The sequence below is a fragment of the Pyrgilauda ruficollis genome, unplaced genomic scaffold (genome assembly GCF_017590135.1).
Source record: "Pyrgilauda ruficollis isolate IOZ18807 unplaced genomic scaffold, ASM1759013v1 scaffold195, whole genome shotgun sequence".
In the NCBI taxonomy this organism is placed as follows: Eukaryota; Metazoa; Chordata; class Aves; order Passeriformes; family Passeridae; genus Pyrgilauda; species Pyrgilauda ruficollis.
The window spans coordinates 297,941-322,625 of record NW_024518651.1 but is presented as its reverse complement, the minus strand read 5'-3'; the positions used below and the strand labels follow the sequence as shown (position 1 = coordinate 322,625).

Genomic DNA, 24,685 nt, shown 5'->3' with positions numbered 1-24,685 from the left:
CGGAAAAAAAAAAAAAAAAAAAAAAAAAAAAAAAAAAAAAAAAAAAAAAAAAAAAAAAAAAGAGGATTTAAATTACAAATCTACCCATTAAAGTGGAAGGCAAGGGGCATTCTAGATCAGGAATTGTATTTGCAGATTGCCCCTCGGTTTAAAATTGGATTAAAGACCTGCAGCACTGGGTTGGTTTTGCGTGTGTGTGACAAATAATAAAGTGATTATTTATCAAGGAGATATGAGCCTTTGAAATATTTCCTGTTGGAAGAATGCATTTTCATTCTCAGCAAGACTGCAACTCTGGAGGCAGCAGCCCTAAAATTATTCCAGGCGTGCAGATGGGTGTTGGGGTTTCTGACACCCCCTCCACGCCCTCTCATAATTATTCAGGATTCTGTACATTCAATTATTACATATGTCCTCACATCCAGCGCTGCTGCTGCATGACAAACATGACATCTTAAAGGCAAACCCTTAAAATCAATCAGGAGAGGGGAACTGAAAGAGAAATATCCCCCTTTAAACTTTCTGGGTTTGCTGCTGTCTGGAAGTGTTGGGGTGGGTATTTTCATCGTCTGCTGGATTAATTCAAGTTAATAACTGTTTAGGTATTCACAGCCATGTGTGGATGGACTAAATGAGCATGGGTTAAGGCTGTGGTTCATTTGAAAGGAACACATCTCCTACCTTTACCTGGCATTGGGGTGCCATGCCAGCATTCCTGGTACACTTCTCTGTATGGACAAACTTTGTTTCCCTGCATCTATTTCTGTATTTTAGGTACATAAAACTCACGAGTTTTACTTAAACCTGCTCTTAAACCTGAATCATTCAGTGCAAAAAGTAAAACCTTTACTTAGTGCCTCGCTTTACAAAAAATACAGGTCATAAAGATGGATCAAACTTCAGGAGAAGTAGATTTCCCTCTTTCTGAGGTAATTTTGGGGGGATTAGTCTTGCAGTTGCTTTCCTTGAGGAACACGTTGAGCAGCACGTACGAGCAGAAGCTCTGGCTCATTTCCTCTCCGGCACTATGGAGCATCCAGCACAGTGACTTGACAAATATGTTTATTGTTCAAACCTCAGCACGGAGCGCTAAGGACACCCCAGCTCCCCGGGGAGCCGGGGGACGGGAGCACAGCCGGGAGGGAACAGGCTCGGGGGGACCCTGAGCCCCACCAGGGGACTCTGGTGGCAGTGGGGGCAGGAGAGGTGGCCAGGCAGGCGCGCCAAGGGCGGCGATTTGCACCACAGAGAGCCGAGGCAGGAGGCAAACAGGTTGTCTCCCAAACGCCTGCTCGGTAATCTGGTCGTTTACCCGCGCGGCTTTCCAACGGCCCCTTTTCCTTTCGGATCTTGCAGGTTTCCATGTGATCAAGCAGCGGGGAGGCTCCAGGGTGCTGCTGGGGCTGCTTCCCCTGGCGCTGCTGGCGGGGCTGGCGGGTGCCCAGCGAGCCTGCCCCAAGAGCTGCCGCTGCGACGGCAAGATCGTGTACTGCGAGTCGCACGCCTTCCGAGACATCCCGCACAACATCTCCGGCGGCTCCCAGGGCTTGTCCCTGCGCTACAACAGCATCCAGAAGCTGAAATCCCACCAGTTCGCGGGCCTCAATCAGCTCATCTGGCTCTACCTTGACCACAACTACATCAGCTCCGTGGATGAGGATGCCTTCCAGGGGATCCGCCGGCTGAAGGAGCTGATCCTGAGCTCCAACAAAATCACCCACCTGCACAACAAGACCTTCCACCCCGTGCCCAACCTCCGCAACCTGGACCTGTCCTACAACAAGCTGCAGGTGCTGCAGGCGGAGCAGTTCAAGGGCCTCCGCAAGCTCCTGATCCTGCACCTGAGGTCCAACTCGCTGAAGACGGTGCCCATCCGCGTTTTCCAGGACTGCCGCAACCTCGACTTCCTGGATTTGGGCTACAACCGCCTGCGGAGCTTGTCCCGCAACGCCTTCGCCGGCCTCTTGAAGCTGACGGAGCTCCACTTGGAGCACAACCAGTTTTCTAAGATCAATTTTGCCCACTTCCCGCGGCTCTTCAACCTCCGCTCCATTTACTTGCAGTGGAATAGGATCCGCTCCATCAGCCAGGGGTTGACGTGGACCTGGAGTTCCTTGCACAACTTGGATTTATCAGGCAATGACATCGCGGGGGTAGAGCCCGGCACCTTCCAGTGCCTGCCCAACCTGCAGAAGCTGAACCTGGATTCCAACAAACTCACCAACATCTCTCAGGAGACCATCAACACGTGGATCTCGCTCATCTCCATCACTCTGTCCGGGAATATGTGGGAATGTACTCGAAGCATTTGCCCCCTGTTTAATTGGCTTAAGAATTTCAAGGGAAATAAGGAGAGCACCATGATCTGCGCAGGCCCCAAACACATCCAGGGCGAGAAGGTGAGCGACGCTGTGGAAACCTATAATATCTGTGCCGAAATCCAGGTGGTGCCTACTGAAAGGTCCTACCAGGCTCCCAAAACCCCCCAGAGACCCGTGTTCATCCCCAAACCCACCGTCTCCAAACTGGAAAGCCACCAGCCGACGTCTGCGATGCCGAGCCCTTCCGCAGACATCCCAACGCCCGCGGTGGAGCCGGAGTACGAGCACGTGTCCTTCCACAAGATCATCGCGGGGAGCGTGGCCCTCTTTCTCTCCGTGGCCATGATCCTGCTGGTCATCTACGTGTCCTGGAAGCGTTATCCCGCCAGCATGAAGCAGCTCCAGCAGCACACGCTCATGAAGAGGCGCAGGAAAAAGGCCCGGGAGTCAGAGAGGCAAATGAACTCCCCTTTGCAGGAATATTACGTGGACTACAAGCCAACAAACTCTGAGACCATGGATGTATCTGTTAATGGATCTGGGCCCTGCACCTACACCATCTCTGGCTCCAGGGAATGCGAGGTATGAACCATGATCCTCCTAAAACCATTTCAGCTGCTGGGAAGGAGAGGTAAATGTTCGAAGCTCTTGAGGTATCTCTTAAATATTAGAAAGATTAATGAGATTTTGGTTTTGGGGTTTCTTTTGCCTGCGTTGGGGTTTGCTCTGTAGAAGGTTCTCTCATGTTAAATGACAACAGGCAGGGAAGGGATGGTGATTATTTTGAATAATTAAGACTTATTAAAAAAGCGATTAAGTTGGAGTCAACAACTGTGATAAAGGCATCTGGAGTGTTGTTCTCCTCCTGTTTGCACCCATTTGATGAGCTGTGGCTACAACTAATCCTATTTTAATGGATTGGTAGATACAGAGGAGCTTATGAGCCTTTTCTGGTTTAAAACTAAATATGAAAACCTCTTTTCTCCAGACCCCACATCAAATCTTGAGGGGTTTATGGCCTATTTAATGATAATGCCAGAGATTTCCTGCATTTTTGATCTGGTTCAGGAGCAAACCAGGGGACAACAGGACTGCAGCAGGATCTTGGAGTTGTTTTCCTGGAGCAGCAGGAATGCAGAGGCTCTTCTGGGCGTGAGCCTTTGTCAAGCAACACGTTTGCAAATGTCTGGGTTGGGAGAAGGGGATTCTTGGAGGGTTTAATTTCATTTCAGTGATCAGTGGAGGCTTAGACAGCCCTGCTGGAGCTGATTTCCACAATCTTCAGGCTGTGCTGGGATTTGACTCAGCAACACGGGAAACACAATCAGGAGAAGCTCTCAGCACTTCTCTTCTGCTGCCCAGCTTTGCAAGGAAATTCCAAATTGCTTTGCCGCTCTCCTGCCAATGTCTCCACTGCTGTGGATGCAGGGATGGGCTTGCTTGGAATGCTGCTGCTTATTTAGAGCCGGCAAAGGAGGATTTGCACAATTCCTCTGCAGTCCTGGTCACTTAATCCTGCTTGTGGTGTGGCAGCAGCTGGACTTTGCTTCCTTGGCTGAGGGTGTTCCAGGTGCCTGTTGGAGTTGATTCCCAGCCCTTTGTGCAGGCTGGGGCTGGCTGTGGGAATTGTGAGCCCTGGCTTTGGCACCCAGGTGCTGTGGCAGGTGTGGTGAAGATGAGCAGAGTGGGATCTGCACTTCTGGGATCTGGATTGCTCAAAGCCCAATGTTTTCATCCTCTGACAACGGGGCGCCTGTGAGAGGTTTCACGTTTGCCACCTGAAGTCCCCAGGTGGTTTTGAACTGTGGAGTTTAAGGGGAAGGAAGAGAAATGCAGTGACTTGGGGTTGCCTTCTCTGGAGCAGTGCTGTCTCCAGAACAGAAAACCACTTGCCACGTCCCTGTCGCTGCTCCAGCAAAATGCAGAATGAAGGTGTGTGGTTTGGTTCGTTCACTGTTACCAGCACAAGTGGAAAATGAGTGATGTTCAAGTTATTTTGAATTTCCCCTGGCTGTCACAAAGAGCATTAATCTGGCCTGGAAGGCTCTGTCCCCTTCACGCTCAGGTTTAACACCACTGAAGTTTCATTAGCTTGGCTAAAGTGTTGTTTCCTTTACTCCACGGTGGGAAACAGACGGATGGATGTGCACGTGGTAATTGAAGATCCAGGTAATGACACCTCCACCCCTAATGCATTTTGGACCACAGAAGGCGGGGATGATGTTTGGGAGGCTGGAATTTGGATAATTCAGGTTACAGCAGGTAATTGCAAGGTTCAGGAGCCCTCCCAGGTGTGATTCCCCCAGGTGGCTGTGGTTGTTACACACAGCATCAAACACCAGGGGACCCCAGCTCACCTGCCTTCCAGGGGCTGTGGCAGCACCAGAACGGTTTCATTCGGATTAAATTACACTGATGACGACCTTGCAGGACTGAGGGGGGTTTGTGGTGCCCTGGGTGTAAATCAGACTGTGCAGGATGCCCCAGGGCTGTGTCTGACAGGTCGCTCTGTGTCCGTGTCCTCGTTGAACATCCAGAGGCTCTTTGCACACTGTTAGAGACTAATAAAATATAGAGAATAATAAAGACTTCAGGAAGTGGAAAGCAGATCATTGAAGGCACATGTAGCAACCCAAAGCCCCCACTGAAATCCTGTCTTCAGCTTGGATTTGACATTCTGCGTCTCCATAGCTACAAGGTTCCACTTGTAAAAGGAGAGATATTCAATGTACAGCACTTAAAAATGGTAAAAAAATCCCTTGTAGAGTCTTCAGCAGTGGAAAGGGTTTGTGTTTGGTGAAAAAACCAGGAAATGGAACCTCTCTTTATTTCCTAATTTACCCATACTTGTGGAAAACTATTATTTTGTGCAGGTGTGATGCAGCTCAGGCCCATCCTCCCCTGGGGCTGCCTGCCTCATTCCTTGTGCTCAGCTTTAGGTTTCTCCCAAAAATAGAAGGCCTCAGAGGGGAGAGGAGTGCCTGGATACCTGTGTGAGGGCAGGCAGGCTCCAGGACTCATTGATTGATTTCACTTCTTTTAGCAGCTGGTTGATTTTTACCTCTTTTAGCAATATTTTCCAAAGCATTGTCTGCTTTCAGGTGTTCACCCCTCGTGCCTGGGGGCAGCTGAGGGTCCAGAAATGGGAAAGGGTGATGGATCAGTTCCATTTGAACTGGGAAGGGAAAGGGATGTGTGCCCAGACCCTGCTGTGGGTGCTGGGCTGGGGTTTGGGTCAGGGGAGCAGGGCTGGCACCTCCACAGGGATCATTTGGGGTGTGGCAGCATCCAGCCCATCTCATCCATAAACCACTGATTTTCCATGGCAGAACTGGGAATAACGTGCTGAGGCATTTCCAGAGCTCCTTTTCTCCCCAGCAGCTCTGGGGATGGTGCTGTTTTAAAATCCTGTGAGGTTTGGAGCACCCAGCAGAGGCCCACAGCTGCCCTGGGCCAGGTGCAGCTGTGCTTGGTGGGGCTGCTTTTCCCAATCCCTGCCTCAGGAATGGTTCCTTGTGCTGGGGGAGAGAGCCAAAGGCAGGCTGGCTGCAGGCAGGAGTGACTTTGGCAGCAGTGGGATTATAATCACCGACACCTGGCCTGGGCTCCTCTCTTCAGTCTCTTGGCAGGGCTTGCTAAAATAACTGGATGCTCCTGATTTGGGCTCTGGCCATGCAGTTAGCAGAGTGCTGCTCCCTCAGCCTGGGATTTGCTTTGTGCATCTCCCTCCCTCTCACTTTCCCATTTATTTGTGCATTTGCCGGAGATCTGGAGGCTGTAAAAAGGGATTTCACAAAGCCAGCTGCGGCGTTCTGTACTTCACGCCTGTCTCACTCGCACAACAGCTGGGAAGGTGTTGTGGGGAGAAGGAAAATGTTTCTGTCTCCTGGAAGGTCATTGCTGTCCCCTCTCCCCGGCTGGCAGGGACAGAACAAACACCGGGCAGACAGGTGAGCAGCTTTTCCGTGTGAACTGAGCGCTGCCAGGCCGCTCTTTACAGCTCTCCCTCCCCACGTCTGGCCGTACCCTGTGGATGAACAGCCACCTGCTCAGGCACAGGGACAGCTCTGCTGCGTTTTCCACAGGGCTGGGTGCCGCTCGTGTTCACACCTTTTAGATCAGGCACACACAACCGCCGTCAGCTGGAATTCCGCTCCTCCCCTCTCTCCATGGGGAGGAAGGGCATTGATAAAGGAATTAAACATTTGCAGGCTTGGGGGGCTGCTGCAGACCTTCTTCTGAGCCTGATTTAAAGGGAAATGTTGACATGCTGCTTTTATTATTTATTTATTGAACATCATGGTGCTGCCTGGAAGAAGAGGATGAGCCAGAATCGTTTCCATCTCCAGAGAGGGTTGAGGGTGAGGTTCCAGCTCTCTAGCTCAGCATTAAAAGGGGTGCCCTGGGGGCTCAGCATGAGCTCAGGGGGTTTTGGGACCTCATGGGAGAAATCACTCCAGGACTGCCTGAATTCTACATTTTTTAAAATTCTTTTAAGAGCAGTGGTTGCGTTACCTTTGTTCGTCAGCCGGAGGGGTTTGGGAGGAATGCTGAGGTGGGAGCTCCCCAGAGGAATGCAAAGGCTGTGATCCCACAGGTGGGACACGGCAAAGAGGTCACCTGGGAGGTGAGGAGAGTGGGAGCAGGAACTCCTCATTAACCCTTTGTGCTCCCTGCCGGGCCAAAGCACCGGGGTTCCTTTCCCGTGGGACACGGGAGGATGAGCGCTGCTCCCCAAACTGTTCTGTCCCCTCGGTGACTCTGGAACCTGAGTTTGTGTTGGGTGAGGGTGAATCAGCCCCGGGGAGGTGTCCTAAGCCCTGGTTTGCGTGGGGAGGGTCGGGAAAGGGGAAGGGGACAGTGGTGCTCCTCAGAGCTCTGCCACGGCAGGAACAGCTCAGAAGGGGCTCGGAGGAGGCACATTTTAGAAATCACTGAATCATAAAAAGGTTTGGATGGAAGGAGCCTTTCAGGTCACCCAGTGCCACCCCCTGCCATGGGCAGGGACACCTCCCACGGCTGCTCCAAGCCCCGTCCAACCTTGGACATTCCAGAGACGGGGCAGTTTTTACCCCTCTGAGCCTTTGCTTGCCCTTGGCATTGCAAACACAACCCCAGCCTAAGGGGAGGCGTGCTGGAGAGGCACCAGTGAAGCAGAAGGAAATGCACAGGGGCAAAATTTCCCTGTGCTCAGCACTTGTGAAGTGTGAGAGTTCCCAAAGATGTTCCCAAAATTGACTGGCCGTGCTTCCGGCGGAGCTGAGCCAGCTGTGCCTCCTGCAGCAATTGAGGGCTGCAGATTTGGAAAGGAAACGCAGGAGGATGTGGAGCACTTCTGAAACTCTTACTCGGTGCTTCCTCTGGTGCCTGGCTGAGAGAGGAGCTCGTCGGGAATTTGGGTTTGGGGTACAGGCGCTGCTGGGGCCTTGGGAGTGGATTGCTCTGGGATAATGCAGGGCTCAGAGGCAAAGGAAGGAGCTGAACCCACCTCTCCCAAATTCTCAGCTTGGGAACCTCCCTGAGCAGAGTCCAGGCATTGCATTTGCTCCATTGGGTTTCATCTTGAGGCTGACAGCTCATTAACAGAGCTCTGTAATTGCACTGTGGATTCCCAGCCTGAGGCACAATGTCCAGCTGGGATCATCCTCCCGCTGCTTCCTCTTCACCTTTTTTCCCACTTCCCCAAATGCTGCTGCTTTCCAGAGCCCTCGTGGTTTAGTTCTGCCCCGTGAGGGTGCAGGAGAAGCTGCTGCACTGAGGAGCTTTGTCCAAGACAGGAGCACACTTGTTATTCCTGTTGTATTCCTTGGGAGGGGTTCCTGCACTCCTGGAATTCTGACAGGCGCTCTTTTCCCTCTCCATCTCCCTTTTCCTGGCTCTGCCCCCTTCCCCTGCCTTTGCCTGCACTCTCTGATGTGCTGCCAGTGCTCTGAGGAGGAGAAAGGAATAGATTTTTATTCCTGGAGCTCACACCAGCAGGGACAACACTCACAGGATGGGGGAAGGAATCTCTTCAGTCGTGGGTTTCATTTTGAACACACATAAAATACATGTCTGACACGCTCAGCTTTTCTCACCTCTGCCCCCTGTGAGCTCAGATCACCTCAGGATCTTCCCACCTCTGCCAAAAGATGAGTGGATGGATCCTGAGGGGTTTCCAGGGAGCTGTCAGCTCTGTCCCAAGTGCAGAATTCCTCTTTGTTGGAGCTGCAGCACCCAGGGAAGGGATGACACAAGAGGCTGTTGGCAACGTTGGCTTCTCAGCCTGGAGGATTTGTTTTGCCTTTGCCTTTTTAATTTACTAGGAAATAAGAGTCTCTTCCTGGCTGGTTGATCAGTTGTGGTGTTGTCATGGACAATGGATTGGGAACTCCAAGAAGGAGAAGGAAGGGAAGGCCAGAAAATGCTGATTATCTCTGATTTCTCACCTTCTGTGCATGTCCAGCTACAGCAAAACTCCGCCTTTGTTCTCCCTTAGCTCAAATATAGATTTATTCTGGGTTTCCTTAGCTCCATTTGAATGGAACTGGCTGGAACAGGAGCAGTTCTTGGGTGCTGGCAAGGCAGAGTCTCCTCAGAGCTCTGTGCTCCAGAGCTGTGTCTCCATCCATGGGCAACTTCCTACAGAAAGGCTTTGTGAGGATGCTGCAGCTTCTCTGCTTTGCTTTCTGTCCTTTGTGGGACCCTCTTTCCATTCATACTTTAAGCTCTCAAAACTCGTGAGATAAGGAACATTCTGAATTTTAGTGCCTGCATCACTTGCTTGGTGATCTTCAGCAAAATCTCTTTGCTTTGAAGGTTCCTTCTTTCATCGACACAGTTTTATTCCGTTTCCCCTGAAATAAACAATAACGAAAAGAAAAATCATATTTGTGGGTTTAGGCTGTGGGGAAAAACCAACATGATCAATTTGACCACGACCCAAGGGGGCCTTTGGTGCTGTGTCCTTGTGCAGGTGTGCGTTTTGTTCGCAGAGAAAACTGACTTTATCCTTGCTTTTAACCCGAGATTTGCGAGCCCTTTAGTCACAAAAACCCTCAGAATATTTCCTGCCTGAGCATTTCAGCTGCAGGATGGTTGTGTCAGGAGAGAAGGGAGCTGGCTGTGCAGGGAAATGTGGAGGGGATGTGGCACATCCTCCATGGCAGCAGGCACAGCTCAGGAATTGCAGCTTGGCCCAAATCTTTGGGGCCAGCGCTTCCACCTGCTCCTGGAATAAATCCACAGGCTGGGAAAGGCAATCCCCATCTCCCAGGTTTGACAGGCAGTGGATGGAAGAACCACTTATGGAGCAGGAGGTTCTTTGTGATTTTTATTTCCTCCCATGTGAGCTGTGGTTAAGATTTTTCTTCTCGTATGAAAGAAGTGGGATTTTCCTTTGTGTTACTTGTGTGTTGATCCAATCAAGGAGCAATTGATGGTGAAATATGGAAGAAGTTGGATTTTCCTTTATGTTACTTGGGTGTTAATCCATTTAAAAAACAATAGAAGGTGAAAGAAAGCAAGAATTATTTGTGTTTGGGCAGCAGCTGACAACTCCCAGGTTTAATCACTGCATGGAAACACCAAAGGAGTCATTTTTTATGCCTGGGAGAACAGGACACAGAAATAATCTGAGCCAGAAAGAGGAAATGAGGCCTGAAGTGTGATTCCCTGGGAGGAGTTGGCCGGGGAGTGGGGCAGCCCAGGATTTGGGAATCCTGTGGCAATATCCTGGCTTTGGGTGCTGCAGCTCTCAGCCCAAGGTTAGGCCAAGGTTAAGCCAAGCTTAGACCTCCAGGCACAGGCCGAGGAAGGACCTTGGCACTGAGTGCAAGGTGCCCACGGAAAGGTCAGGCTCACTCTCCATGCCTTGCACTCTCATCCACCCAAACCCCATTTTTCCACGTTTTTCCAAGGCACCGAGGCTGCCGTTGATGAAGAGCCTTGAGTTGTGTGGTTTTGCTCGTTTTCAGTCAGTCCTCGTTAAAAATCAGCCTCTCCTTCTGTGGGATGGCCCCTGAAAGCCCTGCTGGTTCCTGTCTGCTCTCATCCTTCCCTGCCACGGCCGTTTGGATTATCTCTGGGCCTTGATGGATGCTTTAAAAGGAACCAACAAGGCCATCAAATTCCTGCCCGGCTCAACCAGCGTTTGTTAATGTTCTAAATCATCTTGGGCCTGAAATGTGCTGCTCCTTAAATTTAGAACGAAGTGATTGCCTAAAGCCTCTCCATGTGTTAATTAAATCATCATAATTGTGGTTTCTGGAGACTGACAGGTTATAAATAGTTTTTCTTCTCCCCCTCCTGCAATAATTGGTGGGAATGACTGGCAAACCAGCCATTGTTTAACTGAGCCTCTGACACCGCTCTTCCCATTCCAACCCCGTTCCTCTGCCGGGACTTGATTGTCCTGAAATAATCAGCAGTGTCATCCTCAAAGGCTGCTTAATTGCCAGGCACTTCTCACATTACAGGACGAGGAGAGAAGTGCTTTTCATCATTATCCTGCTAATTTAGCTGGATGGGAGGTCAGGAGCTCCGGGGTCAGGGCAGAGGTTCCGTGTACATGCTCCTGACGGGACACTGAGTAAACACTGACACATTTTAGTCATAATTTTTCCTCCATCTATCCTGCCTCATCTGAGATGTTGTGGAAATAGAAGCCTTGATGTTCTGAATGACGTTTTCCTCTGTTGCTGCCATGGAATGGGTTGGGTGGGAAGGGACCTCAAATCCCACCCAGTGCCACCATGGGCAGGGACAGTGTCCTGCTGATTGGCACCATCCAGCCCTCTGCAAAACTCAAGGATGTACACAATAGTGGAATCAAAAAGATTGGAAATTGGACCTGCTCTTCAGCTCTCTTGGACCAAAGGAAGGAGCCCTCTGTGAGCCCGTGGCATCTCCACATTTCTCTCCATGGAACACTGACCGTCTTCTTGAGGGGACAGCATCAAAAGGATGGATGCTTCTCCATGCCATGAAATGCCATTTAAGGTCAAATACCATTTGAGTACCACTTAAAGTGGTGAAATGGAATTGCTTAGTTTGGAGAAACTCTCTGAAGTATCGAGTCCACTGCCAAGGTCTCCACTGATCACGTCCTCAAGTGCCACATCCACGTGGATCTGAAATCCCACTGGGGATGCAGGCTCCAGCACTGCCCTTGTCCAATGCCTGAAAACCCTTCTGGGGAAGAGATTTCCCCCAATATCCAACCTCAGCCTCCCTTGGTGCAACTTGAGGCCCTTTCCTCGCGCTGGAGAAAGCTTTTTCCATGGGAAGCTCAACCCTTCTTTCCAAGACTGGAGCACGACCCTCCTTGCTGTGAATTTCTCAGGCAGGAGGGTCCAGGGTGAGGCTGCAGGGCTTGGGAGCTGTTGTAAACCCCGCTGTAAATTGCCGCGAGCAGGCAGGGATCTCTTCATCGCAAACTGTTGCGCTTCAAAAGGAGAAAGCAAAGCAAGGTCGTGTTGACTTTCACTGGAACCCGAGCATTGAAACCAGTCCTTGAACCTTTGAAAATCCCTCCTGCCTCTCCATCCCTGCCCTCCCCTCCACTTACTGGGGTGCCCTGCCTTTCGCTGCTGGCCCTGTGGGGGCTCTGGGGCAGGGCTGGGGTTTGGCGGCCGCTGCAGCAGCATGAAAGGGAGCAGCATTGTCTGGAGCCTCCAGCTGCGCCTGTTTTGTTCCTGCCATAAAAGCCAGTCTGAAGAGCTCTGCTTTGTCTTGGGGAGGCATTAGCACAAGGCTGTTTAGTGCTTTTAAACCTCTATCCTATATTCAGATGCGAGGGGGACTGACTTACAGCCACTCAGGTGCTGCCTCATCCCCGGAGTGAAATCGAACGATTTCAATGGAAATTTCGCAGCCATTTCTTCCCCCAGAGTTATAATTTTCTTTCTCAGAGCCTCTAAATCACACGTTAGGCTGCTGGCTTTAAAAGCCACATCAATGTCACTTGTGAAGGCAAATGAAGGCAGAGCATGGTTCCTCTGCAGTGGGAACACAAATTGCACAAATCAGGAGAGGAAGGAGCCCACTGGCGATTTTGAATTATCAGGAATTTTTATTTGAAAACAAAATCTATGGGTATTTTCTTTGGTGCCATTGCTTTGTTGAATATATTAAGGGTCCCAGTGTGTACAAATTCCTCAACAATCTGAGGAATTGATTAACCTCTCTCTATTTATGATTAGCTCCCAAATTTATTCTATTAATTTTTGAGAGTGAGGTCTGGACTCTGTTGTTTTGCTGTAAAAGGTGAGTGACTGGAATTAATCTTGCCTCAATGAGTTTTCCGTGGAGGTGATAAGGAAAAGCAGGGGGAAATTTCATATTTCCCTGGTATTTTGCTGTGAGTCTCATAAATGTCTTGGTGTAGTGAAGGCGTCTCTGCCCATGGCACGGCAATGGCACTGGATGGGCTTTAAAGTCCTTCCCAACCCAAACCATTCCAGGATTTTTTGAGTCTACATAGAAAAAGGAAGTGGGGCAGAGGCACTTCCCCACCTGATTTGCCACCTTTGTCCATCAAGGGCCACCCAGCTTGACAAAATTGGCTGTTCCCACCACCTTATTTCTCTGCACTGAGAGGAGCCTCCAGAGAGTCACTTGAGGACTCACAGAGCAAACTCCATTTCCCTGATAATTTGTTCCAAAGGTTAATAACCTCCACAGCACGAAATAACGTGTCCAGCTGCTAAAATCGTTCCTTTCTCCAGCGTGGCATTAAACTCACCTGGGAGGAGGATGAATCTGGGTTTAAGTCGTGGCTCAGGAGAGCTGTGTGTGCTCCCCAGCCCCAAACCCACGTGGAGATTTGCACGTGGAAACAGCCCCTTCCTGCCCCTCAAGGAAATCCCATCTTCTTGGAGTCATTCCAGGATTCCATTAATGTCAACCCACATTGACATTCACCCCTGCTGCTGATAAGAAATTCCCAGCCTGGCTCTACTTCTCGTGCTCCTTTCCTCCTGTTTTGACTCAATCCATGACTCAGTCCTGCCTTGCTCCCAGGTTTTCCCTTCCTGGAGCTGCTCTTCAGCTCTCTTAGACCAAAAGGAGGAACCCTTTATGAGCCCATGGCATCTCCACGTTTCTCTCCATGGAACACTGACCATCATCTTGAGGGGACAGCATTATGGATGTTTTTCCGTGCTGTGAAATGCCATTTAAGGTCAAATACCATTTAAATTGGTGCAATCTACATTCCCATTAGGTTGGAAGTCACCAAAAGGCTCATGCATGCAAAAAATCACTGCAAATCAAGCTCAGGAACCTGATATTACATCCTCAGATTGGTGGGAATTCTGGAACTTGTTTCCTTTCCCACTCAGAGTAATTTAACAAATTATTAAATATCAACTGTCCAAAAACAGCCTGAAGAAAAGACTTTTACACCACCCAGGCCCCAAATGTGGGGAGGTTTTGGCCTTGCCCACATGGAATTTTGTGGTTTTGCTTTTGGTCTCCTGTTCCAGTGGGGATGTAATGATGATTATTTAACTCCACATCCATAAAAAACAGGCTCTGGAATGATCAGGTTTATTCTGGAATAAGTAAATTCAAGAGCTTCTGTAAATTTAAGGTTTTGGCAGTTGAGTGAGGGAAAAATGAAGGTGTTGGTCAAAGACCCCAAAACTGCCCTGTTCTGCAGAATTAACAAATTCCTGGCTGTGGGGAGTTCATTAAAGACCCTTGAGGAGTCCAGCAACTGATCCAGTTTTATTTCCCCCTTTAATTTGGGAGGAGAAACTGCTGAAGGTGATGTCAGAAGACTGAGGAGGTTTATTGTCTCTGTAGGCCAAAACCAGACAGGTTTTGTGAGCATCTTGTTTTTAGAACATCTCTTTTCCCAGAAACATCCCAGGCTTTTGACACCCCCATTAAAACTCAGACCTGCACGCTGGAATGTGTTTGTTCTCAGGCAAACCCAACCAGACACATCCCTGGAGTGTTCCCGTGGCTGGATGTTTGCTGTGGGTGATTTCTGACTAGAAAATTTGGCTTTAAATAAATCCAAAACAGTTTCAGCCAGGGCTGCAAAAGAGGGAGCTGGATGAGCTGAGTTCTCTCTGCCTCCTTCCTCCCAGCAGTGGATAAAATTCCTTCTCCTTGGGGATGGATCCCTCAGAGACAGAACATTTCTACAAAATAAATCCTCACCTGAAATCTGCCTTTTAGCTGTAGCTAGAACAGCAGGTTAAATCACCACTAAGGAGAAAAACCAAGAGCCAATAGGGGAAAAAAAATATTATTCCCTTTGAAAATGTGTCAGGCAAAAAAAAAATGGAATGGATTTCTCTTCATTCCCAGCAAGTGTTAAACCCATCTTTCCCTGGGGGGTGGGGAGTGGCAGGACAGGTTTAATCTCCACTATTAAAAAAAAATAAAGGAAAAGCCTTTGAGTGATTGAACTATTCCATGTTCACTGTTTTATTATCAGTATTAACCCAAATTAGCAGCACACAGCTGAATTCAGGCCAAAGGAAATAAAATAAATTATAAACAAAATTATTATAAATTATAAACAAAAAGGTCCAAAACAGTTTCAGCCAGGGCTGCAAAAGAGGGAGCTGGATGAGCTGAGTTCTCTCTGCCTCCTTCCTCCCAGCAGTGGATAAAATTCCTTCTCCTTGGGGATGGATCCCTCAGAGACAGAACATTTCTACAAAATAAATCCTCACCTGAAATCTGCCTTTTAGCTGTAGCTAGAACAGCAGGTTAAATCACCACTAAGGAGAAAAACCAAGAGCCAATAGGGGAAAAAAAATATTATTCCCTTTGAAAATGTGTCAGGCAAAAAAAAAATGGAATGGATTTCTCTTCATTCCCAGCAAGTGTTAAACCCATCTTTCCCTGGGGGGTGGGGAGTGGCAGGACAGGTTTAATCTCCACTATTAAAAAAAAATAAAGGAAAAGCCTTTGAGTGATTGAACTATTCCATGTTCACTGTTTTATTATCAGTATTAACCCAAATTAGCAGCACACAGCTGAATTCAGGCCAAAGGAAATAAAATAAATTATAAACAAAATTATTATAAATTATAAACAAAAAGGAAATAAAATAAATTATAAACAAAATTACAAACCCCGTAACTTTTCCCCTACCCCTTTTTGTGTAATTTCGTGGTTTTTACACTCCACCTCTGGCTGTTATTTTTCATCCTGACCTGATGGCCAGGTAAGACAAGGTAAGGCTGGCCTCAATTCAAACTTGGAGCAGCAATTAATTAGTGGCTGTGTGTACATTTTGTAAGTGGTTTAAGAAGTACTGGTTAAACATTGATGAATTTTAAAGCAGGATAAGCACATAAATAAGAGGTCACATGTGATTTCTGATCATTTCTTACAGCGTGTATTAATTTTTTATTAATTCTGGAGAGCTGTTTACAAACTGCCTGGCGCCAGCTGCAGTCAGAAAGCAAATAAAGCCCTCAGAAAAGGAGGGAGACCTCGACAGAAACACTTCCCTCCTCCAGGGGCACCAGGATGAGCTATTCAGGGAAAAAATAACGGGGTGGAAATGCTCCCAGTGGGGGCTGAGACTGAGAGTGGGGACTGGCACCTCTGGGCCAGGCCCAGCCGGGGAACTGGTGGTCAAAAAGCTCTTCTTTGGGAAATTCTATTTATTCCAGACTTTTTAAACACAGGAGTGGTGTGGTTTGGGTTGGCTTGAGGCCAGAGCAGTCACGAGGGGATCCCTGAGCACAAGCACAGACCTGCCTTACTACGAGGTGTGAAATTACTCCTGGGAGCACCAAGGGTTTTCCTTGATCCTGGAGATGTGGGGTGATCCTGGAGATCAGGGGTGATCCTGGAGGGAGGGGAGATCCTGGAGTGAGGGGAGATCCTGGAGATCAGGGGAAATCTGGGGATGAGAGGTGATCCTGGAGATGAGGGGAGAACCTGGAGTGAGGGGAGATCCTGGAAGGAGGGGAGATCCTGGAGTGAGGGGAGATCCTGGAGATCAGGGGAGATCCTGGAGATGAGATGAGGGGTGATCCTGAGTGCATCAGCCCTGCCCTGTTTCCAAGCAGGCCCTTCCCAAGTGGCAGTAATTCCTCTCTTTTTGACCTGCTCAGCAGCGAGGAGCTCTCCGTGCTTCCTCCAGGCCCCAATTTGTGAATTTTCCTCCCTGAAGAGATCAGCAGGTACCACCTTCAATGGATCTGAGAGGGTGTAGGTGATCCTGCTCTGAGTTGTGGTAAAAAGAATTTAAACTCTGCTTAGTTAATGATAATGCCTGAGCACATTACATCTTCCAGGAGCTGTACAAACATTAACTAATTAGTACCCCCAACTAATACATAGTAGGCTGGCACGGGTTGTAATTATGCATTGCTATCACAGCAATTATTCTGGAATTATTCATTGAGAAGAATTTACCCGACACATTTTGCTTTTTTTTTACCCCCCCTCTCCAATTTCCTGTCATGAATCTTTTCCAAAACATTCCCAGGTGTGGCTGTAGCTGCTCCCAGCCCAGCCCCAGTGGGAGTCAGAGGTGTCCCTGGGGTTCTGTGCCATCACCTCCTCCTTTTGTCCCATCCCAAAATCCCTGAATGGGATTAAAAATACAAATATTTGCATTTTTGCAACATGGGTTAGGAAAGCCTTAAAGATCACCCAGTCCCAGCCCCCAGTGCTGCTTTGGGGCTGTTGTTTGGTTTGGGACTGTCGCTTATTTCGGGATTTTTCTTGTCTCGTTTTCCCCAGGCTCAGGTGAGCCAGGCCCCCAGAGCATCCCCTTCACAACCCCGAGTGTGAATCCGTGGCTGAATGCTCCTGGAGGGCTTCCCCAGCCTCAGTAATCCCGGGAAATTGTCACCAAGGGAAGGGGCAAAGTGGTGGGAGGGGAAACGGATGCAGGAAGAAGGAATAAAAAATCCAAATCCCATGATGGAATAAATCCATTCTGGGTGGTTGTTTGGAATTTAATTTAATGAAAACCCGTATATATATATCTCTGTATATAATAGAGATATCTGCACAGAGACATATTTATCTATAAATATATTTATATCAGGAGGAAAGTGCAGTCTGTCACTGCTTCTTCTGCAAATGTCTCTGTACTCAGATTTGCTGTTTAATTGTTGCTGCTTTCCCAGCACTTTTGGGAGCATGAGGGAGGTTGGAAGTGTTTAATCTTGGAACAGACATGACTGAGATGAGGCGTGATTAAAGAATTCTCAATAATGGCTGATTTCAGTGAGGGTTATTTGGAGCTTCTCTCTCAGAAATTAGGAGATAGTGAAACTGAAAGATGGGAAGCAAAAAAAAAAAAAAAAGAAAAAAAAAAAAAGAAAAAATCGGGCAAAAATTCTTTTCTTCATTGGGAAAAATAAATCTGGGGGAGTCACAGCCACGAGATGTCCACGGGCTGAGATTTCCTGGCTTTAAAGAGAGCTGGGCAGGAACAATGAAAATGATTGGGTGATGCTTTCAAGATCTGTAAAGATGTTTTAGAAAACACGTAGAGATATTTTATGGAATTTGTGCAGATATTTCATGAAGACTGTACATGTTCCAAGAGCTGCTCCCACCTTGCAGTGGACACCTCCCTGCCCATGGCAGGAGTTGGAATGGGAGGGTCTTTAAAGTTCTTTCCACCCCAAATCACCCCATGAAATGATCGTTTATTATATAAAATGTCATTCTCTGAGTCTAAGCCAGCCCCAGATCATGAGGAAAAAGCCGATTTTCTCATCTGGTGAATTATTTTTACTCCTCCCTCTGTCTCTTTTGGCTGCTCTGCCCACACCGGTCGGAGGGAGCTGGAAGTGCCCGGATCTGAAATGTTCCTCTGGGTGAAACGAGGCTCTCCCTCCGCAGAAAACACCCCTGGAGGTGCGTTCCTTGTGGAACTCCTCTCCTGTCTGCCATATTCACACTTTTTGTTAACAGTTGCTCGGATTTTGGTCTGCTGCTCGCAGCCACACTCTAAAAATTCCCCCCGTCGTCTCCTGGATGGAGCAGAAGGCTGAGGAGGGGAAGAGCTGCAGGGAAGTCTCTCCTTCCCTCCCTCCCTCCCTCCCTCCCTCCCTCCCCTGGCATTTTTGCTCCTCTCTTTTAAAGAAGAGGAGGTGAAAACACAAATATGGGCGAAATGCAGCCTGCTAGTCTGGGAAGGCTCTGGGATCACTGTGGTGGGCACAGCATCCCCCAGGTAACCACGGCAACCGCGGGGGTCGTGGTCTTGGCAGGGAGGATTCAGAAAACGCCACCTTTTTTTGGTCAAAAGTGGGGAATTTATAAATACCTGCCTGGAATGTCCTTCCCAGAACTGCTCCTTGTAGTGGTTTTAATTGTGTTACGGGAAAAAAAAAAAAAAAAAAAGAGCTGTTGAAAGTTTTTACTGAGGAAATTAAAGGAAGACCACTGGTGTGTCAGACGAGAATTTGTCTGATCTGACTGCAGGGTGTGTGTTCAGCCCATCCAGGTGTGCTTGGCTGAAGGATCTCCAAAGAATTTCCAAGGAAAAAGATTCATTAATGAATGAATCCTGAAAATGGCTTTTGTGCACTTTCAGGATTGATTAAATGGGTCTGGCGAGTGATGCTGGGGCAGAAGTCCAGTGCCGGGGTACTTTCCTTCCCCAAGCCCAAGGAATGACATCAGGAATCCCCTGCCCATGACACCCGGCTGGGACTGGATGAGCTTTAAGGCCCCTTCCAACCCAAACCATTCCATGATTATGATATTATTATTATTATTATTATTATTATTCCATTACATTCCATTATTATTGCATTATTATTATTCCATTATTATTATTATTATCCATTATGATACCATTATTATTCCATTATATTCCATTATTATTCCATTATTATTATTATTATTATTATTAAATTATTATTATTATTCCATTATTATTCCATGATTTTATGATTCTTCGATCCTATTCCCATCATTCACAGCCAGGGCATCTTTTGGCCAATTTCTGGGGTTGGAAAATTGGCTGTTTGGTGGCCCAAAGAGCGAGGTTTGACTGCAAAACCTGAACACTGAGACAGGAATGAGCCCCTGGGCCGTGAGGTGGGATGGAGTGCCCTGCTCTGAGGGGAGTGGGCTTCACTGAGGGAGATTCCCCAGGTGGGCTGGGGCTGCTGCTCCTGATGCCTTAGGGTTTGAGCTTTTCTCTTTTCCATTTGTGTTAAATATTTATATTTTCTGTATTTTCTGTCTGTAACCCTGCAGTTCTTTGGTGTGTAACTCTGAGCTCCATGCTCACTGTCAGCTGCTGCTCCCCCATTTTGGGCAGACACAACAATTCCTCTCCAGGCCTGGGCACCAAGGACTCCTCACTGCCTCAGGGCCCAGGGATGGGAACAAAAGTGAGCTGGGGGCAGCAAATTTGGGGTCAATGACTCCATGACCTGAAGCTGTAATTAGATTAACCCCAATATGCAAATGAACCAAACTTACAAAAGTGTGCAAATCCCCTTGTCCATTTTTGGGTGTAGCCCCTGGGGGGGCCTTTGTCTGCCCTAAATGTACCTGAAGGCCCTTCAATAAGTACAAATTCTGTTTTTATTCCCTTTTTATTCCCTTAATTGTGTCTGACTCTGATTTTAGGCAGTCCCAAAAAGGCATCACTCTCCTGCATCCCAGCCCCAGCTGCTCTGGCTCCGTGTCCCTGGAGATGATGTTCCTAAATGCCTGTTTCCCTGACAACCAAAGCCTAACAAATGATTGGTCAATTGATAAATATTTTTAGGACTGAGCACAGTTTTTAACCTGCTGCCAAATTTCCCGGGGAATGGGATACTGGAGACCTGAGCCCCAGCTTTGCACAGACCCTCCAGGCCATCCAAACCTAAATCGTGGTGGGTTTGTGCTCCTTGGAGCCATCAAACCCAAGTGGCTGCTAACTAATCCCAAATAAAAACCAGATTCTCGTGTAGGCAGGGATGCACAGGGACACCTGGCTGCTTTCTCCCACTTGCAGGAGCAGCCCCAAAAAGATCCCAGGGATGTCACCACGGGCTGCTCCTGACAGAGCTAAATTAAAGGAATGGATGCTGCTTCATTTCCCGGGCAGGGAGATGAGAGGGATGGTGCTCCTTCCTCTTTGCAGATATGGAAATTCCCCGTTATGCACATCTGGCACGGGCACTAATGAGGGCTCCTGAAAAAGCTGGGCTTTTGAAGAAAATTCGTGGCAGCGCCCTGAATTACGGGAAAAAAGGAGAACATCATACCCAGGCACTTCTTTTTTCTGTCCTGTCCTACTGAAATATTAAGTTAATGTCTCTAAATAGCTGGAATTTGGGATACCTGTAATTCCTGGGTTTGGGGAATCATTTGATCCTGGTTCTCTTCAAATTGTTTAACCCTTCCATTAAAAACATCAAGTGACCTGTGACGAAACTCATTTTTCTCTCCTTATTTCCTTCCCCTGCCTGGTTTTGATTATTGAGCTTGTAAATTACTTGGGAGCAGAGACATTTTCACCGTGGGAGTGGCACAGAGGGGGTGATCTTGCTCAGTGATTCACAGCTGCTTGGATAAACTTGTTTTGGAGTAATCTTTACCTATTTCATGCTTTTTTTGTGCATTGTTTTTTTTTATTTGTTGTTTTATTTTGCGGCTCTGATGAAAAAAAAACCATGCAGTGATGATAGGGGAGGAAAGGAGGTCCAAGGAGATGGTGGGAGATCTCTGGGAGATGTGGAGGCCCAGGGTTTCCTGACCTGCAGCTGAAGAGGCTGATGGGAACTGAAATCCTTCTGGAATTTTCAATAGATTTATGCTGAGCTTCCTGTTCCATCGAGTATTTGCTTCCTCTGCTTTGGATCAATGGCAAATGCGAAAAAAAATTTTGAATTCTCTGCACAGACGAAGTTGTGTTTTTCAGTCATCCATAATTTACAATGGATTTTTATTTTAGACCGTGCTTCACGGGGTAGAGCTTGGAGTTTTACTGGAATAAGTGGAATTTGTGGTGGGGAGAGACAGGAAGCAAAGCAGGAGTTCCATTCTGTTCAAAGCTGTGGAGGATGAACATTGTTGTATCTGGGGAGAGAGATCCCTCCTGAATTTCAGGACCTGAAACTGGGTTTGTTCAGTTTTTTAATGTGTTTATTTAAATCCTTCCCCTCTGTAAATATTGTTAAAGGACACCGAGACAAGTTTAAAATAAGTATTTTCTTTGCTAAAACACGCAAACATTTACATGGATAGGAGAATATCCTGGAGCTCGACGCACCTTCCCAGAGCTGCGGCTTTTCCCAGTAGCTGTGAGCTCAGCCTGGAGTTTCCTGAGCTTCTGCCTCGTCCCTGTGCCCACTCTGTCCTTCTCCCTGGCTCATTCCCAAGTATTTCACCCCACAAGGGCGATGTCCCTTCCTGCTGTCACACGTCACCTCACGGTGGTGTCACGCCGCGTCGATATCCCAAGATCAGGAATGATTATCTCCTTACTGCCAATTAAATTTAAGGGGTCAGGCTTGGCCATCAGGAGGAATTTTTTCATGGGAAGGGCTGGAAGAGGCTGTCCAGGGAGGTCTGAAGTCCCCATTCCTGGAAGTGTCTAAGGAACACCTGGGCATGGCACTCAGCGCTCTGGACTGGTTGTCTAACTCCCTGGGAGGTCTTTTCCAGTTTCCAGTTAAACCCAAGATTCTGACCTCTAAAATACCAAATGTCTTGGAATTTGCCTGTGGGATTGCCCGTGCCCAGAGCAGGGATGGGGAGGAACTCGAGCCGGAGCCCTCCTGCCTGTACAAGACACATTTTCCCAGGGCACAATCATTGCTGGGATCCTCTCCGCTCCCATCTGGAAAAATAAGCTGGAAAAACAATTAGTCAAGATTGTGGAGGAAGAGGGGCAGGAAGAAGGCTGGATGCACCTGTGGCTCCAAGGGGGTTGGGTGGTTGATTTTGGGTGGTGATTTGCTGGCTGGGATGGGGCAGATGCTCCCTGAGGGTCACCCCGGGATGGCCCTTCCAGCCCCAGAGGGTCTGTGCGCGGTGGTGCCCCCTCTGCCCCGTGTTTTGGGAGTCTGGAGCTGCTTTTTGTCTTCCCTCAGCAGTTGGTTTGTGTTTGGCTGATTCAGCCTCGGGTTTGGTGACCTGGGAGGTCTTTTCCAGCGTTAATGATTTCACGGGCAGTTTGTGTGCATTTGGGGCAGGGATTTCCGCGCACCGATGTCTCCAGCGACCCCAGCATCAGGAGCAGGCTGAGCTGACACCAAGGCTGCACCTGCATCCCTGCTGGCTCTCCAAAGGCTGCAGCTCGGATTCCACTTTCCAGGGCTCCTGTGGCTCCCGGAGGAGGTTGTTTTCCCCCCTCTCCGACCCCTCTCCCTCCTTTCATGGATTCTGAACAGAAGCTCCTTTCCTTTGGAAGCTTCACCTGGCTGTGCTTGCCAGGGACAGAGGAGTCAGGGGTGGATGGGAACCAGGCACCCAAGAAGTTTTGCTGCTGGTTTGAAGGGGGCCGGGCCTCCATTTGCAGTGAGCAGAGGAACGGTAACAGTCCAGCAGGGAATTCCGTGAAGGGAATTTATGTGGAAGGGAATCGATTTCCTGCCTGTCCTCGACTCACGGAGAATTCTTGCTGGTTTTGAAACAGCAGCCAATACCTGTGGGGTGAGTTCAGCTGCATTTTCCTCTTTTAGATGGAGAGACACAAAAGTTTCTTTTATTTCCCTGAAATCTGCTCTGAAGGTGGCACTGGAGCAGCCCGTGGCTGGGGATATAAATCATCATTTGCATGGAGAGGCCTGGAGTGCCAACGCCAAAACTCTGGAGCTGCTCCGGTGATAAATGAGGTACATTTGGGGAGCTGGAGGAGCAAGTTAACATGTTTACTCCCAAAATGTGTCCTGGATACAATTCCTCATTGCTGACTGGAGCTATTGGCCAGGGCATCATTTCTGCATGCTCCTGTGCCTGCTGGAGCTCACATTCCATTGATTTCATTGCAGATTCTGTTTTATTCCGTCGTTCTGTTATCAGGCAAACATCACTAAAAGGATGAACATTTACAAACTCAGAGCACAAACCAGCACAAAAGCATCTGTCTTAAGTGGGAGAGAGTCGAATAATGTGCGTGACAACAACAAAAGAGATTTGTCTTGCTGGGAGCTGGGCTGACTCTCATTTGCTGTGTGGGAAAGATATTGTATTAACACTGCAGGGCTCTGCCTCGGATCGAATCACAGAGCACAAAAATAACCCTGGGGTTCTTACCAAGAGCAGAACTCAGGAGCACACAGAGCAGGACAGCGGGAATGGCTTCAGCCTGAGAGAGAGCAGATGGAATTTGGGAAGGAATTCTCCCCTGGGGGGGATGGAATTCCCAGAGAAGCTGTGTCTATCCCTGGAAGCATCCAAAGCCAGGTTGGACGGGGCTTGGAGCAGCCTGGGATAGTGGAAGGTGCCCAGGAGTTGGAGCTGATCCTTTCCAGCCCAACCCATTGCATGACTCCACGATTCTCAGATTTGCAGATGACACCAAGTGTGGATGTGCTGGAGGGTCGGAGGGCTCTGCAGGGGGACCTGGGCAGGCTGGACCCATGGGCAGAGCCCAGCAAGGTGAGGTTTAACAAGGCCAAGTTTTGCACTTTGGCCACAACAACCCCTGTGTTGAGGTGAACACCCCACGTGTGGAGACACGAGGTTTGGCTCCATTTCAGAAGGCTGATTTATTATCTTATATATTACATTAAAATGCTACATTAAAACTATACTAAAAGAACAGAGAGAAAAGAATGATCAGAAGGCTACAAAGAACAGGAATAGAATGGAATAGAACAGAACAGAACGGAACAGAACGGAATAGAATAGAATAGAATAGAATAGAATACATAACAAAATCCTGTGACTGCTCACAGCCTCGGCACAGGTGGCTGTGGTTTGCCATCAATTGAAAACAATCCACGTGGAGCAATGGAAGATGCACTGTTGCATCCCACAGCAGCACACAGTTATTGTTTACATCAGGACATGAGGAAAAAATTTCTTTCCTGGGGCTCCCAGCTCCTCAGGAGGGGAAAAATCCCAGGAAAGGATATTTAATAAAATATCATAGCTACACCCCTGCAGTGCCACAGGCTGGGGACAGAGTGGCCAGGCAGAAAGGGGCACTGATGGACAGCAGCTGGACAGGAGCCAGCAGTGTGCCCAGGTGGCCAGGAAGGGAATGGTGGCCTGGGTCAGGAGTGGCGTGGCAGGGAGGTCACTTCACTCTGCCCCTGTCCCTGCCCTGCTGGGGTCACACCTCCAGTGCTGTGCCCAGCTCTGCCCCCTCAGCTTGGGAAGGACCTTGGGACACCTGAGCATCTCCAGAGGAGGCAGCGAGGCTGGGAACACAAACCCTGTGAGGATCTGTTACTTTAGACACGGAATAGAAAGAGGCAGACACTGGG

At 48.5% G+C, this 24,685-nt stretch overlaps 1 protein-coding gene across 1 annotated transcript in view; it reads left to right on the top strand.

Annotated features, from left to right (window-relative positions):
• The window catches only part of LRRTM4 (leucine rich repeat transmembrane neuronal 4), a 127,344-nt gene that overhangs the window by 1,243 nt on the left and 101,416 nt on the right, over positions 1-24,685 (top strand). Inside the window, exon 2 of the mRNA XM_041465921.1 lies at positions 1,357-2,903. Within this exon, the coding sequence (XP_041321855.1) occupies positions 1,357-2,903 (1,547 nt within the window). The remainder of the gene's footprint in view (positions 1-1,356; positions 2,904-24,685) is intronic.